We start from the raw sequence: 18,953 nt of genomic DNA on the forward strand, positions 1-18,953 counted from the left end.
TCAATCTACGCTTAAGTACGGATTCTGTCCAGACGCCAATAAACCAGCCTCCTGCCGATACTTGTGAATCTTTCTTGCCTGCCACTGCCAATAACACTTTGCCATAACTCGATGCCTCTCACAATCAGTCGATAATGGCACACACCCGTGAATATCAACCTTGAGCTTATCCTCATCCCAGCAATCCATAATCCTCCGCTCCGCCTCCCTCACCTCCGCCTCCAATCCCCCACTCAGAACCTTTCCCATCCCCATCTCAAACACCCGCTTCCGCCTCACACACGCCTCCCTCTCCAAACGCAAACACCGCCCATGCATAACATCAACAAGGTTCCTCGTGAACTGCGCTTCGTCGTGTGTATCTGGTGGAATAGGAGAGTCGTAGGGCGGTGGTATATCCCATTGGGGGAGGTCTGATTCATTGATTTGAGGTGAACCTGAGAGGGCTTGGTGGAAGAGGAAGGAGGTTGGGAGGGGAAGTGAGGCAAGTGTTAGGATGGTTTTTAGGAAGGCGTTTGCGTTTTGGTTTGGGAGAGGGAGAGGGTTTTGACTTTGATTTGACGGAGGCTTTGCGTTTTGTTTTGGGAGAGGCTTTGCGGGAGCATTGGACTTGGACTGGCGCTGGCGCTTAGGATATGTGGACTCGGAATCTGCTGATTTGGTATGGGCCGTAGGGCCTCCTCGTCTTCTATGGTGTTTGATATAAGCACGGGCATTTTGAGCTTGTCGTGCTGCTTTTCCCCTGCGCACCCAGCGATAAGTCAACGATTTCGATTAGTATGACTCTCTGGGCGCAGATAGATGAAACCACCGTTCTGTCCGTGAATACGCTGCTTTCTGTCGACGCAGCGCAGCCATTTTGTCATCTAGAGTGAGGTACTTTGCTCTGCGGCCCATGGCGCAGTGGATGTGAAGTGGGTGGAGGTGAATAGGGTTTAAGTTACGGTATAGCTTACAACCGGGGCTCGATGTCGACATGATTTGATACGACCTTGAACTTCTTCCGAGCCGGTATCAGGACTAGTGCGATCATTGGGTACGTATATATGGCGGCGTTGTCGCAAGCATTGTTTTGGACAAACGATGATTATTCGGCCTGTTTACGATTGAGTCAGTATGAAATGTATAATGTTGGTCATTGGCGCTAAAACAGTTTATCAAGCCGAGTCAGTCTGTTACCACTTACAAAGTACAAGCATTCTCGCACCGAGTCCTCTATAGATATAGCCCCAATATACTCTACATCGTTTTTATATGTTAACATCAACGCTATCCAGCAGCATCATCAGTTTTTCTCTACGAGTTGACTGAAGATCTCTTCGACCTCCCAAGCGCCCGCCCAATACTTAACCTGACATTGAAGACCGCCCTCCCGAGATATACGGTGCTCGAGGCCACGGAAACGCCGGCAGAGCACCATGTCTTGGCTACTAAAGCTCAGCGACAAGTGTGTGTAAGGACGTAGATATTACCTTCGTAGTCTGAGGATAGGACAAAAGTCATTAGACCCGTCTCCGACGTAGATGATACGGTCGTAGCCAGGCTTGTGGCGCTCCAAAAACGCAGTGAGCTCTTCACCTATGTGCTGTGTTAGCCAGGATTGTCAGGTGGTAGGAAGAAGTCACCTTTGCACATGTTGGGGCTGCAACCGACTGTGCAGCTGTGCTGAGGCCCGTTAGGGTCGACTCTACGACGGAGCTTGAGCAAACCCGAAATCTCAAATTCGGCTGGGTTAGTCACGATCTCTTCAAACAGGTTTTGCAGCCCTTTTGACTGCGATCTGTTAGGTAAAGAAACGGAGTTGATGCGGAAGGGAACGCACCTCGAGAATGGTGGAGATAAAAACGGAATTCGCATTAGAGAGGCAGAAAAACGTGGTGGTGGGGTTAGAAGCTCCCTTGAGGTTGGTAACACCACGGACCATCGCGGGGTGCTATCTACATGCTTTAACACATCTACTTTCTTCTACTTGCGGGCTACTCACGAAGGGCATTTGGCGGAGGGCTTGTTCGATCTCCTCACGGGTCCCGCCGCGTGCATGGAGTTCTTGCAGCGACTGCGCTCTGGACACTAAGTGTGAGGGGGATCGGATGGTGAGAAGGAAGGTACGGACATGAGATCGGTCCATTGGACGCTCTCTTTAAGCGATTTCATTTTTCTACGGATATCAGGTGCCAAAACTTCGAATACCCAGCGATCAGTGTCTTGATCTGCCATTGACCTAGGATACGAGACATGTATGATTCAGTGATGGGGCGATGGAGGGTAATTTACCAGTCAAAGTCGAAGACGACCAGCTGGGTTTTGATTGAAGAGGTCATGATGGTAAAGGTCTAAGATAATGGAATTTGAAACTGCTGCCAGCAACACCACCAGCAAATTTGACGCGGTCGGTCGTGCGGTTCGCAGGAAATCGCAGCTGCGATGTGTTACAGATAAAAAGGTTTGCTGCTGTTCGTCGTGTGCCGCGGTGTTTAAAAGTGTACATTATTGGAAGGAGTGAAGCGAGAGTGAGTCGACGATGCCTACGACGTTGTGTTCCGCCAAAGCATCCTACAAAAAACAAGCTGGCACTCTCGAGCTCACTGATTCACTTCTAACATGGACGCAAGAAGGCAAGAAAGCCCCAGCTGTTCGTGTTCTACATCCAGAAGCAACTTGTAAGTCAACTCAAATCACATCCATCGAGCTCACCACTCACACCCTTCTAGCTCTCTTCTGCAGCAAAGAAGGTGCTGCTCAAGTCCGTCTCAAGCTCGGGCTGGTCAACGATGAGGCAGGTCACAACTTCACTTTTACTTCCCCTTCAGCAGTCGCGTACGTCGAGCGGGAGGCTTTCAAACAGGAACTCACAAACATAATATCTCGCAACCGGAGCGCTGCACCAACTCCTGCACAAAAACCAACACCACTGACTGCATCAAGCACACCCGCAAAGACACCCGCACCAATTCCATCCACATCCCGTGCTACCTCCGTCTCAAGCGACAGTCGCACTCCCATCCTCTCCGGTATAGATGCAGCAACCGACTTTCGCCTCAGAAAAAAGGTCCTCCTCTCAAATCCAGAACTGCTCGCGCTTCACAAGGAGCTTGTCATGAGTGGTCATATTACAGAGTCTGAGTTTTGGGACGGAAGAGAGGTATCGTATCCCGCTTCATATACCCCTTTCTCGTCCTGAGTCAGTATGAAGCACCTCTTGCTTGCAGAGGCTGCCGCAGAGGGCCAGAAACGCGGGCGTCCAGGCCAGCTCGTGGACCCCAGACCACAGACCGTGGAAGGTGGCGAGGTCAAGATCGTCATCACACCACAGCTAGTCCATGACATATTCGACGAGTTTCCCGTCGTCGCAAAGGCGTATAACGATAACGTCCCCAACAAGGTCCGTCCTAAACCCATGCTCATTGCCGTTTATCTAAAGCGCACCACCACAAGCTATCAGAAGCCGAGTTCTGGAAGAGATATTTCCAGTCAAAGCTCTTCAACGCCCACCGCGCCTCTATCCGTTCCTCTGCCACGCAGCATGTCGTAAAGGAGGACCCAATATTCGACAAGTACCTAGAGAAAGACGACGATGGTACACCACTTCTATCCTCTAAATTCATCCCCGTCATTTTATTTCACAGAGCTGGAGCCGAGGAGAGCACGAAATGAAGTCTCGGACCTCTTCATAAACATAGGAGCGACGCTCGAGGACCACATAGAGGTAACACCCCCCAAAAACCATACTTTCTTCATCTTCTCAACCCAGAGCAGACAGGAAACGAAAAAGACGTAACAATGCAAGCCGGTCGACAACGCGGCGCCCTCCCCCTCATCCGAAAATTCAACGAGCACTCTGAACGATTACTCAACTCCGCTCTGTTCGTGTTCCCCTCTTTTTCACAATACTGACAAACTCAACGTATAACAGAGGCGAAGTACCGCCTGCTAAACGTCGACGCATCGATAGTAGCAATGATGACGACGATGCGTACGCCCAGATCACGCTCGACGATTTACGTGACCCAGAAGCCACGAGCGGAATTGCGCTTCAGATGCAAGACCGTGAGCGATATTTCGAGGGACAACTTGCACGGACTGCTTCAGAGCAGGCAGACAGGGAGGTGCGTCTCCCTCCTTCATTCTATTTCATTGTATTGTGTTGTATACTGGAATGCTCACATGCACAAAACGACCAGGTCATTGATGTCCGCGCAGCTTTTGCAGAATTAAAACACGGGTTTGGGGGTTGGGAGACGAGGTTCAGTCAAGTAAAGTCTCGCCTTCTTCCTATTGACAACGCAGTCCCAATTCCTCTCTACAGTTCCGAATAGACAAAAGAGCAGGAGACGCAGCGCTCGCTTCAATGACTCAAAACGTCTCTGCGAGACTAGACATCCGAACTAGAAAAGGTGCGTACGCTTCTCATACCTTCACCGGTTCGGTTCGCTCATACATACCTTTATAAAGTCGACTTCCCACCGACGCTCTTCCGCCAACTCACGACATGTCAAACAGCCGCAAACGAGTTCCTCAGGCAGTTCTGGACATCTCTTTACCCGCCCCCAACGACAACTTCATCAACTGCGACACCCTCGCAAAACGCAGCAAAAGCATCAAAGATGGCGGCCTACCTCAGCAAGACGCACGAAAAAGTTGAAGCGCTCGTCCGGGCTGGCCAATTGGAAGGTGTGGAACCCGAGAGGGTGCAGGTGGTAAGCTTTCCCTATTTGATGATGTCTTTGGAATGATTGTTGTTGAACGCGCTTGGGCAGGCTATGAAACCCCTCTTGGACGCCGTCGAGCATGCGCTTGCGTTTTATCGGGCGCGGAGTGGTAAGCCTTCAACGCTGAAAATCGCCTAGTGGGCTTCAAGCGGTGGATCGCGTATATCCAGCATGTAACATAACCATAGTTCATTGATATTTTACAGCATATAATCTAATCATCCTTGAGCATACGTGTCCCTCCGAGTTGGAAACTTTGTGTCTTAATGACGTGGTAAACTCCAAAGCGAGCGGTCATGCCTGCTCAACAAAGATTATCTCCACCATGATCAGTACGGCCCTGGCTGAACCTGCAGCTGCCCGCTCGACCACGCACACTCATACACCGTAACGACCACTAGGAGATGTAACGCCGCCGCATAAAAGATAAACGCCGTACGTGCACGCCGGTTCCCAATAATTCCACGCGTGAGCACGAGTACACCTCGCTCGACAGGATTGAGAGCCTCATACGCACGCGTCGCTTCCTGAATAACACATCATCAGCCCAGTCCAACGGACACAAATAGGCCAAGTACGTGACACATACCCTTCCGCGAAACGCTTCAAACGGATTCATCGAATCCTCATACCTTGTGCGCCATTTCCCCAGCTCGTCCCTTCCACTCCCACTCCCATTCCCGCTTCCATTGAACGCCGAGGCAGAAGATGGCGGCAGAGGATCAAGCTGCGAGACGGAGCCTTGTTCACGGTATGATTGCATGTAACGTACTTTCTCGTAGAGCTTGAGGTTGTCGGATTGGAGGGATTTGACTTCGGTGCGGAGTTCTGAGATGGTGTGGTAGTGTTTGCGTAGTTCCTGGGGGATGGGTTAGCGTCGGGCGGGGTGAATCATAACAAAAAGAAATAGGTGGAGCAGAGATGGATACAAAATCTGGTACTCACTTCCTCGAGCTCTGCGTTCCGTTGCCGGAACCGGTCCCGCTGGCTGGTCACGATAGGAAGGATCGAGGTATCAGCAGATGACGTGAAAGGTATTGGTGTCGAACGTGTAGTGCTCGGGCCCGCCGTGTCCTGCCATATCATTTGCATCAATCACCGAAATTAACTCTTTCCAATGCAGACAAACCGTCGTGCGTAAGCCAAACTCGAGCCCCAGCCCCGAAATCCCACTTTCCCCGCTCTCTCCTCCTTCCTCTCTTAGCCCTCTGCCGCTGTTGGTGTTCAGAGCGAGAAGGTCCGTCTCGAGTTTCTCGCACAGTGCTTGTTGCTTGGCAAGTTCTGCGTGTGTGTCTGCGAGCTCGTTCTGTGTGCTTTTGAGGGAAGCTTCAAGTGATGTGTGGAGGATCTATGAAACAGAAATTTTGAATGAAGCGTCGAGGTCAGAGTTGACAATAAACACACCCTAAATCGCGTCAACTCTTCTAATATCCGTTTATTCTTGGTCGCAAGGAGCACCTCGAGACTCTTGCCGTGCTGTGCATTCGCCTTGTCTGCATTGGGATTTGGCAGATGCACGCCGTCCTCGTCTTCGTCAGGACTTGACCAATCATCATCGGGGTCGAGACCTGCAAATTCAACGTACTATCATGGGGTCGACACGATGAGAATGACACATAAAGGAAAGGCGCACCTTCAAGATCTCCAGTTCTCGCTTCACCTCGTCGTAATCTGCGTATGTTTTTAGTTTTGTCTTGAGAGCGTCTACCTCTGCGCGAGCAGAGTCTGCTTCGCGAGCCTGTGGAGTGTTTATGTATCAATAATTGTTATCCAGGCTTGAAACGATACCCACCTTGTCCGAAATCCGCTCCTCTGATCGTGCTGCGGCACTTCGTGCAACGCCAACGGCGCCTTCGAGCCGTGTACACTCGGACTCAAGCTCGAAGAGACGATCCGTTAGAGATCTGACACTGTTGGAATATGTATAATTGAGAACACGTATACGAGTTGAAAGGGCGGAGGGAGAAGCGCAATGAAAGATGAGAAAGAGACGTACCGCTCACTGCTTTCGCTGCCAGTGCGCAATGCCTCGATCTCTCCGCGGAGTGCTTCCTGTGGTAGATAGTCAGTGTCGATTAAATTTCAAGGGAATAGATATGGAGAGATGCAGTAACAGAAAGAAAGTAAAATGTGTGCATAGCAAAGAGAGGTGGCTATATGCCAACCGTAATAATTGGAGTGTGGTAACTCGGGGTAGATGCATGCAAGACGATGTGATATACATACGTAACAAATGGTATTGAACAAACTTACATTTCGCTGCTCGACGGTCGCTACTCTACTATTCGCACGTTCCAGGTCGACCATAATCATGTCAGCTTCTGCAAGGCGGGAAATGACCTCTTGGTCTGAGTGGAAGTGTCAGCGTGCAAGACAAAAAGGACAAGGATAACGGAAAGCAGGGAGTGCACAAGAATTGGACAGAAGAAAGAAAGTGAAGCAAGCACTACCCACCCTGACGCTGGCTGTGATCAAAGAGTTTCGCCTGATTCGATTCATTCGACTGCCGGAGGTCGCGCACTTGGTCCCTATATAGTGCAACCTGGCGCTGCAAGTCCTGTTCCCTACACCTCAATCAGCACCGTCCAACTGTAAAACACCTGCTCGAGCAAACAAACGCGCCACGTACCGCTCCTCGTAGTTGCGCATACGTTCGTCATACGCAGCATTGATCTCAGACTCCTTCTGCGCAACAAGCTCGTCCATGCGTGCCTCTAGCTGTTCGACGCGGCGTTTGGAGGCATCAAGAGCGCTAGACGACTGTCGAAGCTCGGTGTTCTCAGCACGCAACCGGGCAACTTCAGCCTCCAATGCGTGTGCTTCCGTGGCTTTGACCGCTTGGTCCTGCGTACGTGTGAATGTGAGGACAAGTGAAGAAGATGGGTGAAACGCACGACAGCAGCTTCGAGCAGAGGATATGGATCTGGTGCTTCAGCGAGGACCTTGTACACACTGAGGAACGCATTCTCGGAAACCTTTGACCGCTTTGTGAGGCTGTCAATCTCTGTCTGGTATGCTGCGCCGGGATTAGCAACAAACAGCAGGACTCCGAGAAGAGGATGTACGGACCTTTGAGCAGGCCTTTGAACGAGTTCAACTTCTCATCATCTGGGATTTTTTTGAACTCTACGAAATGTTCAAAATGGCGGAGCACAAAAGAATGTATGCATACGGACCTTTTGTGCGGTCAGCGAGCTGCTTGCGGCCCAGTACGGATTCCTTCTGGTTGTCGACGATCTCGATACCTTGGGCGTCCAGCGTCTTTTGCAGCTCCTGTAGCTTGATGTCTGCGCTTGTTAGCTCGTGATATTCACACAATTAGCTGTGCGCACCCTTCCATGTTGCCAGTGCACCAGAAAAGTTGTGCTCTGCTCCGCTCATGGTCGGCCGTGTCAAGTCCAAAGTGTAGTTGGACACGTGACAACAGTAACTGACTTTGTGGCGATGCAAACTTGGCTGCAGCTGTAACTATCCAAGAGACTGTTATTACATTACTCGTACCCAGACTTAAGCTTGAGAGAAGGCCGAGCTGCGCCGGCAGTGATTGTGAAGCTTGCAAGGTAAGTTCCTTCGTTGAACTCTAGACTTTGGATATGCACGCTTCGCACCAGATGCTGCTTTTTTTTTTGTTCAATTTTTAGTACGGTAACAAGTTACAGAGGCTGTGTCTTTTATTTCCCTTCAAAAGGCGCCAGGGAGGAGACTGCTCCAGATCCAGTCATCAGCTCCCCACCCGTTGTCACATCCGCTTCTTACGGTGAATCAGATCCCTTGCTCATCGAAGGTATGATATCATGTGAATTGTCTGCACTGGCTTTGATCAACGTTTCTAATCTTTTTTTTCTTAGTACGGAAACAAGTTACATAGGCTGTGTGTCCTTTTTGTCCCTTCAAAAGGCGCCAGGGAGGAGACTGCTCCAGATCCAGTCATCCGCTCCCCACCCGTTGTCACCTCCGCTTCTATTCAGAACTTGTGTTGATCAGCGTTGATCCCCCAGAGCTCAAATCAAAGAAGTTCTCTATTCCCTCGCCTAAATAATAAAAAGGGCATATCCATCCATCAATCATGAACCCGAATTCGACACGGGTTCACTGGTCGTCGAGAACCTCGCAGCTTGCTGATCAGGTAATATCTGAATACAAGTTTCATTTTGTTAAGATTCCTTGCTCTTCTTTGCGAGAGGAGTCACGGCTCTTGCGCTTGCCGTTTATTCAGACAACTGATCGGTGGTCCCCCGGCGAGCTCCAACAATACATCAGGGCTTTACCCGTTTCTTCTATGTATGACGGAAACTCTTGAATTTCAGAAATCATCTCTTCAACTGTGCCCACTCTTTCTCTCGGTCCTACGTGAATGCCGGTTGCCACCTTTCCATCTTGATGCGCGTTCCGCCCATTTCTCTATTTCTTTCTCTATTGCTTAACGATCTCGGTGTATCCTTTTGCTGTGGGGAACTCAAGCTTCGGACTGCCAGAGCTCGATTCAAAATGCGAAAACTACCAGTGACGATTGAACACCCCACTACCAGCACGGCTACACGGGTGTTCAACGTGATTCTCGTGTGAATATGTACGTGTGCTAAGTATCAGTGACATGGACCACGGAGATCCAGTACTGACTCACACTGTTCAGGCCTTCAAGTGACTCGGATACCATAGGTACTATGTCCAGTTCGGAGTGTCAAAATCAGGCCGATCGAGACGGAGACAATCTAGCGTACTTATAGTCGAGGCTGTAGTCACCTCAAGTATGTCAAACTTTGGCTATCGTGTGACCCAGAGATGGGCGTTTTTCCATTCAGGGTCCGTTACACTGGCAGGAGTATGCCGGTACTGATCAGGCTGCGTCACGATAATCCCTGGAGTAGATGATAGGGACTCTACAGGGTGACCTTGCGGAAGACATGAGTAACAGCTTTTCTTTTGAAAATGTATGTAAATGATTAGATTCGTTCTATGAAGAAGCTGCTGCTCGCCAACTGATAGGATACAAACCAACTGATTGTGATTAGATACAGCTACTCCGGGAATCCTGACTCCTGCCCGAGAGGAGGTTCTTGTTAAAGTGAGGAACGGAAGAAACTTTGATCCGCGTGTCCAGAGGAGACATCATGATAGGTGAATGACTGAGAAGAACCTTGTAGCGGTAGTAGTGGGGACAGCCTGGCAGCCGTGGAGACTCGGGAACTGTTAAGACGCGGCACCCGCGGCGTCTTAGTAAGCTGGGACTATGAAAGACTGCGGCCGGATGGAATCGGAGCAGCTTGGCCACTTCGGTACTACTTCCTTGTGAGTCTGACGAAGTTGTAACTTGTGTGAGTAAACCCAACATCAAATATTTGAATCGTCAATGTTGAGCTGTCCGGCAGTCAAGGGGCAACATTAACCGTCTAAGTCTCTGTGAACCTTGACTGCCGGACAGCTCAACATTGGCGATTCGTCTTTCTCTACGCAGTACTCTTTCTTTGTTAAAACCCATCTGAGAGAGTCCTTACTTTACGTTCACAATTTGAAGCGTTCCTCAATCCAAGCGAGCGTTCCAATTGGTGGAGAGGACTCGCATACGAACTTTAGTAGCCTACGCGCTCGGCTGCATACGAACTCCGCTCGACGAGTACTCGATGAGCAGTTTGAACTTTTAGATCTGAGTGGTGCAGAATACAAAATTATCTATTTTGAGTGCAAAAATAACTAGGTTGACCTCAGAACTTCTTGCGGTGTACACTGCTGATGCCACAAGCAAAGTATCATGCTACGGGAATTTGAACTGTATATCCTTCCTCAAGTAGTCTGAAATGAAATAACTTGTCAGTACAATCAAAAAAAAAGTATGATACTACATACAGAACACCACAGGGATCTTGATAGCCCTGTTGGGAAGCAGCCCAACCAATAGGGGCAAAGCTACGTCCCTCGGGTCCATGAACAGCGTCGGCAATTGCAAGATAGCATGGCTCTGAGGATTTGATATGCGTACGAAGGAGGTCGTGACGGCACATCACGACTCCGCACGTGGAGCAGCGCACCTTGACACCAAGGTGAGTAAGGAGGTGTCTTGCCATGCTTCCCTTCTTGAGCGTCTTGGAGCAGTCACCCCACGTACAAATTGCACTGGTGCTGTCCTGACCGGCGATGCTGTGAAATATTCGCAGATGGGCAGACATTGCACTGGTTGTCCCTTCCACATGCAAACCACAAGAGTTCCCCTGCAATTGACACTGATACAGGACAATTGGTTGACCGCTCTGATACATTCGAGAAATGATCTCAGGATCTGCGGGAATGATATCGAGAGACATGTATAGGACTGCGACTCGTTATTGGGGGGGAGGTTGGTGGATGATATACTGCACTTGCGGGACAGCAATAGTTCACTTGTTCTCTGAATACAGGTATTCAACGTACCAGAGATATTGGGAATGTATTGTGACATACTTGCCTTTCAATTGCAGGCAATTTATACCGGGGTGGGATGGCATCTTCCACGCCAGCCTGGATGAGCGGTATAACAAGTTGATGGGTGACTGGGGTCTGATACGTTTCCGGGCTGAAGCCCAAGCGACGATAGTGCAGAACGCGAAAAGGAGCCCGAGCCTTTTTAAGTTTGGCAGGTCAACTGCAAATGAAATGTGCCCGAATGTGACTGAAATATAGACACTCTATATATGAACATCGTCGTCCGTGGTATTGGTAAGCCAGGCTGGGGTCACAAGCAGCTGTCAGCTCAACCGTGAATGTGTAAAATACGGCCGGTCTGGGTGCAGACTCTAAGTCTGCGTCTGTGGGTACACGCTCGGCAAGTGTTGGTGCCGTCGGCAAATCGAAGCGGAGTTATTATGAAACTCATCACCCGCGCAAGATATCGAAAGGAATGCTGATTTTGGGATGTGTTTATGGAGGGGGGTAGGACTTCAGGGGCAACCACGACAGATATGGTGTGATGCTGAGGCTGTAGAATGTCGTCTTTAGCCGCTGCATGGCTACAAAGATGGACCCGACGTCCACGGCAGCAGGTGGCTGTGGCAGTGATACGGCGGTATTCAAACCACTGGCGACTTCAAACTCCGCAAACCGTGCCAAGCACCTATAGACTTTGTCCCCCGACATGTCACGTGGCGTCACGTGGCATCGGAGAACTTGCGTTGAACGTTGGTGTCACCCTAGGCCTGTTACCCAACACGCTGTACTCCAACTCTTTGCAACTAGCCGCACTTTCTCGCAACTGTCAACTTTCGTGCCCTTCCACATCCTGTGCTGGTCTTCTGTATCCTGACCTACCTGTGCACCTCTGTAGACCTGGTGAGTCTCATGCCTCACTTTTTGGCTGATGTTATTTCCACCTTGCTTCTCATTCTCCACACACTTCCACCGGATTCTAATGACCACCAGACATATTCTACACCATTTGATCCACAAGAGTTGTGCTCTGGATGCTCTGGTAAGTTTTTACTTAATTTTTCATGTTTTCACTCATTTGTGTCATTCTCTCTGCACTTAGTTGGTCCATGTAGTCTGCCTTTTTCCCTTTCCTACCCCCATTACCCCCTCAGAACCCCCTCCCCTAGCTCTCAAAAGACTTCAATACTTTACATATTTACTACATGTAGATGTCATTATTAAATAGAATATTTCAGACCAAGCTGCATATGATGCTGGTGCAGCCTCTATATCCTTTGTACATTTAATAGGTGTCACAGAATAAATTCAATTTTATTTTATGTTCAACTACCAAAAATGTGCTAGAACCCTTGAGCTTGTTGTTGCTCACAGCGAGCACAGACATTTTGGCGATGTGCAGGAACATTCATACGTTGATGGGACTAACCGAGTGTCATGAACGTGTTTGGTCACGAGACCATTATTTGTGTATGCTTGCTCGTGTCTACTTAGTCAAGGTTGAGTCGAGTCTTAGTTTTCCTCCTAACGTCGTGCTGGTCTATTCTTTCAGGTACCGTTAGCACAGATTGTACTTATTACTTACTCAAAGGTCTATTCTTTCAGCATCCAGGTCTTTGTTGTTTGTGTTTGAGTCGCGCCTCGATCCTGAGACGTCTGACACTGAGCGACCTTCAAAAAAGTGAGATCGAAATCAGAGCATTCTCAGGGGCGTGATGAAACTTTGGCAAAATGTCATCAGTACTAGTGAACCGCCTCACACGCCCAACTAGAGTTCAAATATATGCCACACCATGATGCTGATATGAACTTTTGAGGTATAGCGATGACAATGATCCATCCGGGGAGGCGAGTTTAGACGCCAATATTGAAAGCACCCTCAAGAAGACCCACTATTAATGCAGAAGAATGCACCCGCTGCCTACACCAAGTGCCTTCGTGCACGAAAATCCGATATCAAACAGGCGCCCGAAAGATACCAATGCTGATCCACCCAAGCTCTAGGATGACTGGCCCAGTGATGGAAGTTATGGCCGCCCAATGACTCGCTCGTCAGTCAACTCCGTGCTTCTTGTGACTGGCTCACGAGGAATGTTCCAACAAAGTCACGCCCATCCCAAGACCATCTGCTACCGACCCGGATTTCGTGGCGGCGTATTTTATGAACACAACACCATCATGAATATACCCGCTCTACCCATATACTACACCAAATAAAACTCAGTGTGCTCGGTTCGAGTTCACCGCAGTTGCCAATCCTTACGCCTGAGCGGCAGAAACGTACACGGGCGTCGCTGGACTCACTCGACCTCAGCCATGAAGTGGCTAAATCATCTTCTGTGCCATTCAATGTTGACTGCATCAAGGTGGAGCTGCGACCTACTGTGAAGGAGAACAGTGAGTGAGTTTGTAGACGACTTTGTCAATAAAATCCTACAAGGAACCTATAAATTGAAGAAACGTGACACTGATCGTCCTGAGATGATGACCACGGCCGCGTAGTCGCTCGTTGACAAATCACATTATGAGGGAATTGAGTTACAATGACAAACCGCCGGCGATGAAGTGGATTGTTGAAACAAGACTTGCAGAAGCAGTAACAGTGTGTGAATTTTGGTATGATAGCACCCAACCCCGCGAGCGACTCCGTGGCCCGTTTGCGCAAGAGGACACTGAGAGGTCCAAGTAACTAGCAGCAGGTGTAGCGGAGGCGCACAAGTACTCAGCACTCCCAGTAAGAATCGGACAGACACCAGCCGACGGAAATGACGGAAATCAATGAAGTCTGAAAAGTTTGGTGTCAGTCAACGAGCGTTGAAATTGAAACGTTGACACCCAGCCAAAACCCACAAGCGATGGAGCCGGAGAGTCGAGACACGCTATGTATAAGAAGAAAAACACATAGGATCGATCGAGTCACATGACAGGATGTGATATCTACGGTGCGACATGCCCTGGACTACCCAAGGTCCTGATACCCCCTCCTATAATGTGATTCTTACCTTGGAACACATGCACTTGATCCCGCGACGCTGGGAAATTTTTACCCTAGGAGAGTCTGGGGGGACGTTGAGCGTCAACTCACTTGGGTTTGCTGGAATGCTAATGGTGAAAAGCGAGTCCGAACTTCAGGCATTAGAGCAAGAGAAGATCGGAACGGTACTTAGAGGCGTTGGTGTGGAAAGTGTCCATGAATTGCAAGTTGCTGGTACGTCAATGGAAGCAATATTAATGGATGAGACAGGTGCTTGATAGTAGCATCTGTGGTCGTCTTAGAGTCTTTGGCGGGCCGCCGTTATGTGCAACATTTCGCAAAGTTTCTACTTGAAAGATGGCAAGAAAATGAGGAGTGTTTAAAATTGTCGGGCATCATTGGCGAAGAAAACCCTTCACTCTCCACATGGTGTCTAAGGATGCAAGCTGGGGGATCCGATTAGCAGCAGCGCCATCTGAGTTTGTGGTTTCTTTCATTTGATCACTTCGAGAACGCTTACCAGTTGGGCAAAGCCTTCCTCTTTGATGACTTGTGCTACGATGGATTCTAGTTCTAGTGTGGGATCTTGTGAAGGGCTGGAGTGTCATGCAGCTGGGCCTGATTTGAATTACGACCTTCTGACGGTTGACTTTCTGATTGAAGAGATCGTGTGACGCTCAAAAACATTCATAGGCATACAAATACCTGAGCCAGAAACAAAAGTTTGTCGAGTTTGCTTGTCCGCGCAAATCTGGGGTCATATACTAGGTTTAATTCCCGCTACGTCACTAGTGGGTTTTATTGTGCATGGCGTTCTAATCAACTTCGCTGGATCAATTTGAATCCGCACGTAGTGGGCTCTGTTCCGCGTTATGTTCCGCGTTATTTCGACACCGACATGTACACGATCTACAGCATTACGCCAACACGTATTATCGAACCTGTTTGGTAGATCAGTGCTGGCAAAAACTCTTCTCCATTACAGTCTTGTAGGAGTTGCACGTAAGACTCGTGTGTCATGTAGAAGGGGAGCAAGGCGGATTGAAGATAATGGCGGCGAGTGTGAAGGAGAAACTAGAGTCGAACGAGAGACAAACGGAAGTCGTGTGACACGATCACCACGCCACCCTCAAAGTCCTTGATTGCAAGCACGAGTGCGTCGATGGAAGCCATATCCAAATGGTTCATCGGCTCATTTGCGCCTCCATCCTGTCGATGATTTTTTGTTTCGACTTGGCCTGCTTGACGAGGTTGGCATATGTACCAGCGGAAGCGATGAATCTGGCAACGTTCAGTCAACGGTGAATTTCAAGGAAGAGAAAGACATACTTCTTAATGTGTGCGATTTCTTTTTGCTGTTTGTGGCATGCCTTCATCTGATTCAAAACGATGGCGCCGAGATCCAAATGGTTCTTCGGCTCATCAAGGAGATGTGGCTCAACGAAGAGTGCACGGACAGACCCGGACGGACGGACGGACGGACCCGCAAATACGAATTCCCAGATCCTCTTTACTACATCAGACCCTTCAAGTGATCCAGTTCGGAGTGTCAAAATCAGGCCACGGAGACAGTTTAATGATGCCCTTGGGTGACATTGTGGGAGCGGTACTGAGAACATACACATGTGCGTAGTAAGAATTTATGTAAATGATTAGATTTAGTGTGGAGGGCCAATCTGATAGCTGGCCAAGTGATGTTTTTTTTAAAAAAAAAAAAGTCCTACAAGTTGATCCGCTCAGCTGCGGATGACTTGATGTGGGGGACAGCAGTGGGATAACTCTGGGAATCCTGATTCAAAATTTCAAATGATTATATTTTTGATTCACCAAGGAGCTCGAGCTTCCGCGTACGCGTGTATGACGAAGCAAACTGGTACTTGACTTTGAATGTTCCGGCTAAATTTAAACGGATCCGGATGGCAATTTTATGACACATAATGGGGTCTGAACAATGAACATGACTATAATATAGAAGGTACAGCAATTTTAGTCTTCTTCACTGGGCTTCAACTTATAGGTGCGAGCTGGCTGAAGCATATAACAGTGACAGGCAGTCAACCTCATCCATTTCATCCCATTGAATCACTCTTGACCTTGTGGCATTGGAAAGGCATTGGCTCTACAAGTGTCGCATGCGGTGGAAATACTGCACCCATAACCAATCTTCATTTTGGGATCTCACGGCACGTCGTTCAAATCCAATGATCTTAACTATTGGAGCCAGTTGACAAGGCCCGGAATGCGGCGCCGCCCCCCCAGCCCCATGAATCAGATTCACATCTGAGTCAGATCGACCCTGCAATATCACAATCGCCGAGCGCCTCTCCAGCAATCGGGGTCCTTGCTTCCATGTTCACGAAAGCTTCAGGGATCAACGTAAAAGTTGGCCGTTCAACTGTTCAGCAATCAACCACTTGCCCACACCACAAGCTCACTAGGGCTGAACTTCACTCAATATTTTTCAGAGCAACGTAAGGCTGTAAAAGTTCGACAACTAACAGGCTTAAACAGGCTGTGTGTACGATGAAGTACGATGAACTGGAAGCTACCCAGAGGGTAGAACACTAAGGTTCAGACAGTAGACGGAACGTGGATGAGAGTTAGATTCGAAGTGGAGGTAAGAGGTAGAGATAAGTTACAGACAACAACGACTTTATATCTAATATCCGAACAAGCACATCATAGTTCGGCGTGTCCAATCAGCGGCTCGTCACGTGTGGTAAGCCCAGGCTTACACCCTCCCCGACTATCCTTGAGATCTTTCTTTCTCCCAGATGTCTAGAGCTTCGCAGTCGTCCAAGTCTCGGCGGGGGAGCCATTCATCATCTTCCGGTCCATATCCAACCCAGCGCACCAAATACTTCTTTCCACGGCCCACCTTCCGCTCGTCCACAATGCGATCTATAAAGTTCTCAGCTTGTCCGTTCTCCATCACGACAGGTCCGGGTCTTGGTAGTTCTCGTGTTGGGAATAGGGAGGCGTCGTTCTTAATGAAAGGACGAAGTTGTGAGATGTGGAACGTTGGACAAATGTTAGGTGAGTTCGGGAGGTCAAGGGTGTATGTCGACGTTGTAGGATTTGCGTCTACGACTCTGTATGGTCCGTCGAAGCGTGGCATAAATTTGGCGACCCTTCCATCTCCTTTTTGCATGTATTCCCTTCTGTGGTTCTTAGTTGCGAGGAGTACGAGGTCGTCGACAGCGAATGTCTTCTCTTGCGATCTATGTTTGTTTGCTGACGCAGCCTGAGCTGCCTTTGCTGCTAGTAGATTGTCTTGAGCCTCCCAGACGTCCTTTTCTAGTTGAGAGATCACAGCGCGTGCACGGTCTTCATCAGTGCCCATCTGAGGTGCGTGTGAGGGGATGAGCGGCGGTAATACTCGAGGTGAACGTCCTGTGTGCAACTGAAAAGGCGAATAACCCGTGCTAGTATTCAGCGCGCTCATAATATGAAAACACACGCGGGGCAGTGCCTTCACCCATCCCTTCTGATTATGATCGACATGATAGCGCAAGCATTGGTTGACGGTCTTGTTGCTTCTCTCGCTGACACCATCCATCTCAGGGTGGTAGGAGGAAGACATTTTCAGTTTGACACCTGTCAATCTATTGAGCGATTTCCAGAATTTAGAAAGGAAAAGTTTATCTCGATCTGAGATGATCTCTAAGGGTAACCCGTTTTCGCAATACCAATTATCGAAAAATAAGGTGGCGAATTGTTCGGCCAATACGTTGTCACAACAAGGTACAAGTCTGATGTCTGAATTAAGGCGGTCAGTCATGGTGATGAGCATGTTGAAGCTGCTGTCTTCCGGAAGCGGTTTTATGAAATCTATGGCGACGGAGTCCCCATGGTTGTCGGGCACAGGTAGCGGGTGAAGGGGACCAGGAGTTGCTGTCGTTCGAGATTTATTGCGCATACATTGCGCACAGGATGGTATGTAGGATTCGGTGAGGTCCTTTCTCATGTTTGGCCAATAGTAAGCGGAACGTAGTGAGCTGTACGTTTTGTCGGCCCCAAAGTGGCCCGACGTGTCGTGGGCTAGATGGAATAGATATTCCCGCAGATTGTCTACGCGTGGGATAACGAGGCAGTTAGCCACATAAAACAAACCTTCTGCATCTTGGGTTAGACCAGGAAGGGATCCTAGTAAGGATGGTAAACGTTGGCACCAGGGGTCTGATGTGTATCCATTCTTGATGCATTGTATGATCGAGTTATCTGCTGATATTGATAGGATGCCGGCAACGGTGGGCGAGCTGTCTGGGGTAACGTCAGTGCGACGAGAGAGTGCGTCTGCTACCGTGTTATCTTCGCCCTTGATGTAAGTTATTGTCATGTCGTATTGAGACATATACTCAGCCCATCTCGCTTGTCGACGGGATAAGTCACGTTGCGTATTGAAATTTTGAAGTGTTCTGTGATCAGTATATACCGTGACGTGCGCACCCAGCAACTCCACTCTCCATTTTTTGAGGGTGCGAATAATGGTGAGCAGTTCTTTTTCATGTACCGGATAATTCAACTCGGCGTCTCGAAGTTGGGTTGAGTCATACGCGACAGGTCGAGCTGATTTCCAATCCTTTCCCCAAGAGAGAACGGCCCCGGTAGCGAAGTCAGACGCATCACATGTCAAGAATATTTGATTTTCTCCTGGATTGTCATGGTCAATGGTGGTAAGACAGTGAGGACTCACCACCAAGTCTTTAATGCTCTTGAATGCAGTTTCATGTTGAGGAGTCCACGGAGGGAAATTAAGCTCTGCTGCTTTCGTGGTTAGTGGGGTGAGCACGCGAGTGAATTTTGCGAGCGCAGGCAAGTGGTCAGAAAGGTACCGCACGATACCTAAAAAGGCGCGGACTTCTGTCGTTTTT

The 18,953-nt window shown here is 49.1% G+C and overlaps 8 protein-coding genes across 8 annotated transcripts; 3 read left to right on the forward strand and 5 right to left on the reverse strand.

The window, feature by feature from the left end:
- Positions 1-897, reverse strand: DEU56DRAFT_908554 (uncharacterized protein; the record flags this gene model as incomplete). The annotated part of the gene is made up of 2 exons (XM_041357021.1): positions 1-742; positions 812-897. The coding sequence occupies 2 exons, from the start codon at positions 895-897 to the stop codon at positions 1-3; spliced, it is 828 nt and encodes a 275-aa protein (XP_041212998.1).
- A 261-nt stretch (positions 898-1,158) lies between these two features.
- Positions 1,159-2,500, reverse strand: DEU56DRAFT_779116 (phosphatase phospho-type). The gene is made up of 7 exons (XM_041351864.1): positions 2,275-2,500; positions 2,114-2,221; positions 1,985-2,063; positions 1,823-1,933; positions 1,626-1,773; positions 1,473-1,578; positions 1,159-1,427 (listed from the first exon to the last, which is right to left on the reverse strand). Exons 1-7 carry the CDS (start codon positions 2,319-2,321, stop codon positions 1,286-1,288), a joined length of 741 nt encoding a protein of 246 aa, XP_041212999.1. The 5' UTR covers positions 2,322-2,500; the 3' UTR covers positions 1,159-1,285.
- Positions 2,501-2,504: 4 nt separating this feature from the next.
- DEU56DRAFT_779121 (uncharacterized protein) lies at positions 2,505-4,895 on the forward strand. The gene is made up of 11 exons (XM_041351865.1): positions 2,505-2,660; positions 2,712-3,142; positions 3,194-3,382; positions 3,436-3,577; positions 3,627-3,706; positions 3,757-3,863; positions 3,914-4,106; positions 4,182-4,253; positions 4,307-4,394; positions 4,453-4,697; positions 4,758-4,895. The coding sequence occupies exons 1-11, from the start codon at positions 2,522-2,524 to the stop codon at positions 4,845-4,847; spliced, it is 1,776 nt and encodes a 591-aa protein (XP_041213000.1). The 5' UTR covers positions 2,505-2,521; the 3' UTR covers positions 4,848-4,895.
- DEU56DRAFT_779126 (CASP C terminal-domain-containing protein) lies at positions 4,896-8,118 on the reverse strand. Its single transcript, XM_041351866.1, has 15 exons — positions 8,042-8,118; positions 7,886-7,996; positions 7,779-7,835; positions 7,604-7,725; positions 7,339-7,553; positions 7,164-7,273; positions 6,963-7,057; positions 6,706-6,761; positions 6,502-6,619; positions 6,343-6,447; positions 6,114-6,293; positions 5,839-6,057; positions 5,655-5,783; positions 5,299-5,568; positions 4,896-5,236 (listed from the first exon to the last, which is right to left on the reverse strand). Exons 1-15 carry the CDS (start codon positions 8,088-8,090, stop codon positions 5,039-5,041), a joined length of 2,034 nt encoding a protein of 677 aa, XP_041213001.1. The 5' UTR covers positions 8,091-8,118; the 3' UTR covers positions 4,896-5,038.
- Positions 8,119-10,086: 1,968 nt separating this feature from the next.
- Positions 10,087-11,452, reverse strand: DEU56DRAFT_779136 (uncharacterized protein; the record flags this gene model as incomplete). Its single annotated transcript, XM_041351867.1, has 3 exons — positions 11,149-11,452; positions 10,554-11,091; positions 10,087-10,499 (listed from the first exon to the last, which is right to left on the reverse strand). Coding segments are annotated over exons 2-3 (493 nt in total), but the record flags the coding sequence as incomplete, so codon positions are not given.
- A 269-nt stretch (positions 11,453-11,721) lies between these two features.
- On the forward strand, positions 11,722-12,402 carry DEU56DRAFT_779141 (uncharacterized protein). Its single transcript, XM_041351868.1, has one exon. It carries the CDS (start codon positions 12,018-12,020, stop codon positions 12,327-12,329), a length of 312 nt encoding a protein of 103 aa, XP_041213003.1. The 5' UTR covers positions 11,722-12,017; the 3' UTR covers positions 12,330-12,402.
- Positions 12,403-14,054: 1,652 nt separating this feature from the next.
- On the forward strand, positions 14,055-14,706 carry DEU56DRAFT_962493 (ATP adenylyltransferase-domain-containing protein; the record flags this gene model as incomplete). Its single annotated transcript, XM_041359359.1, has 2 exons — positions 14,055-14,313; positions 14,651-14,706. The coding sequence occupies 2 exons, from the start codon at positions 14,055-14,057 to the stop codon at positions 14,704-14,706; spliced, it is 315 nt and encodes a 104-aa protein (XP_041213004.1).
- A 557-nt stretch (positions 14,707-15,263) lies between these two features.
- DEU56DRAFT_962494 (uncharacterized protein) lies at positions 15,264-16,015 on the reverse strand (the record flags this gene model as incomplete). The annotated part of the gene is made up of 3 exons (XM_041359360.1): positions 15,264-15,360; positions 15,409-15,688; positions 15,907-16,015. 3 exons carry the CDS (start codon positions 16,013-16,015, stop codon positions 15,264-15,266), a joined length of 486 nt encoding a protein of 161 aa, XP_041213005.1.
- Between the last annotated feature and the right edge of the window lie 2,938 nt (positions 16,016-18,953).

This window comes from Suillus clintonianus (assembly GCF_016758775.1).
Source record: "Suillus clintonianus strain FC179 chromosome Unknown DEU56scaffold_9, whole genome shotgun sequence".
Lineage (NCBI taxonomy): Eukaryota > Fungi > Basidiomycota > Agaricomycetes > Boletales > Suillaceae > Suillus > Suillus clintonianus.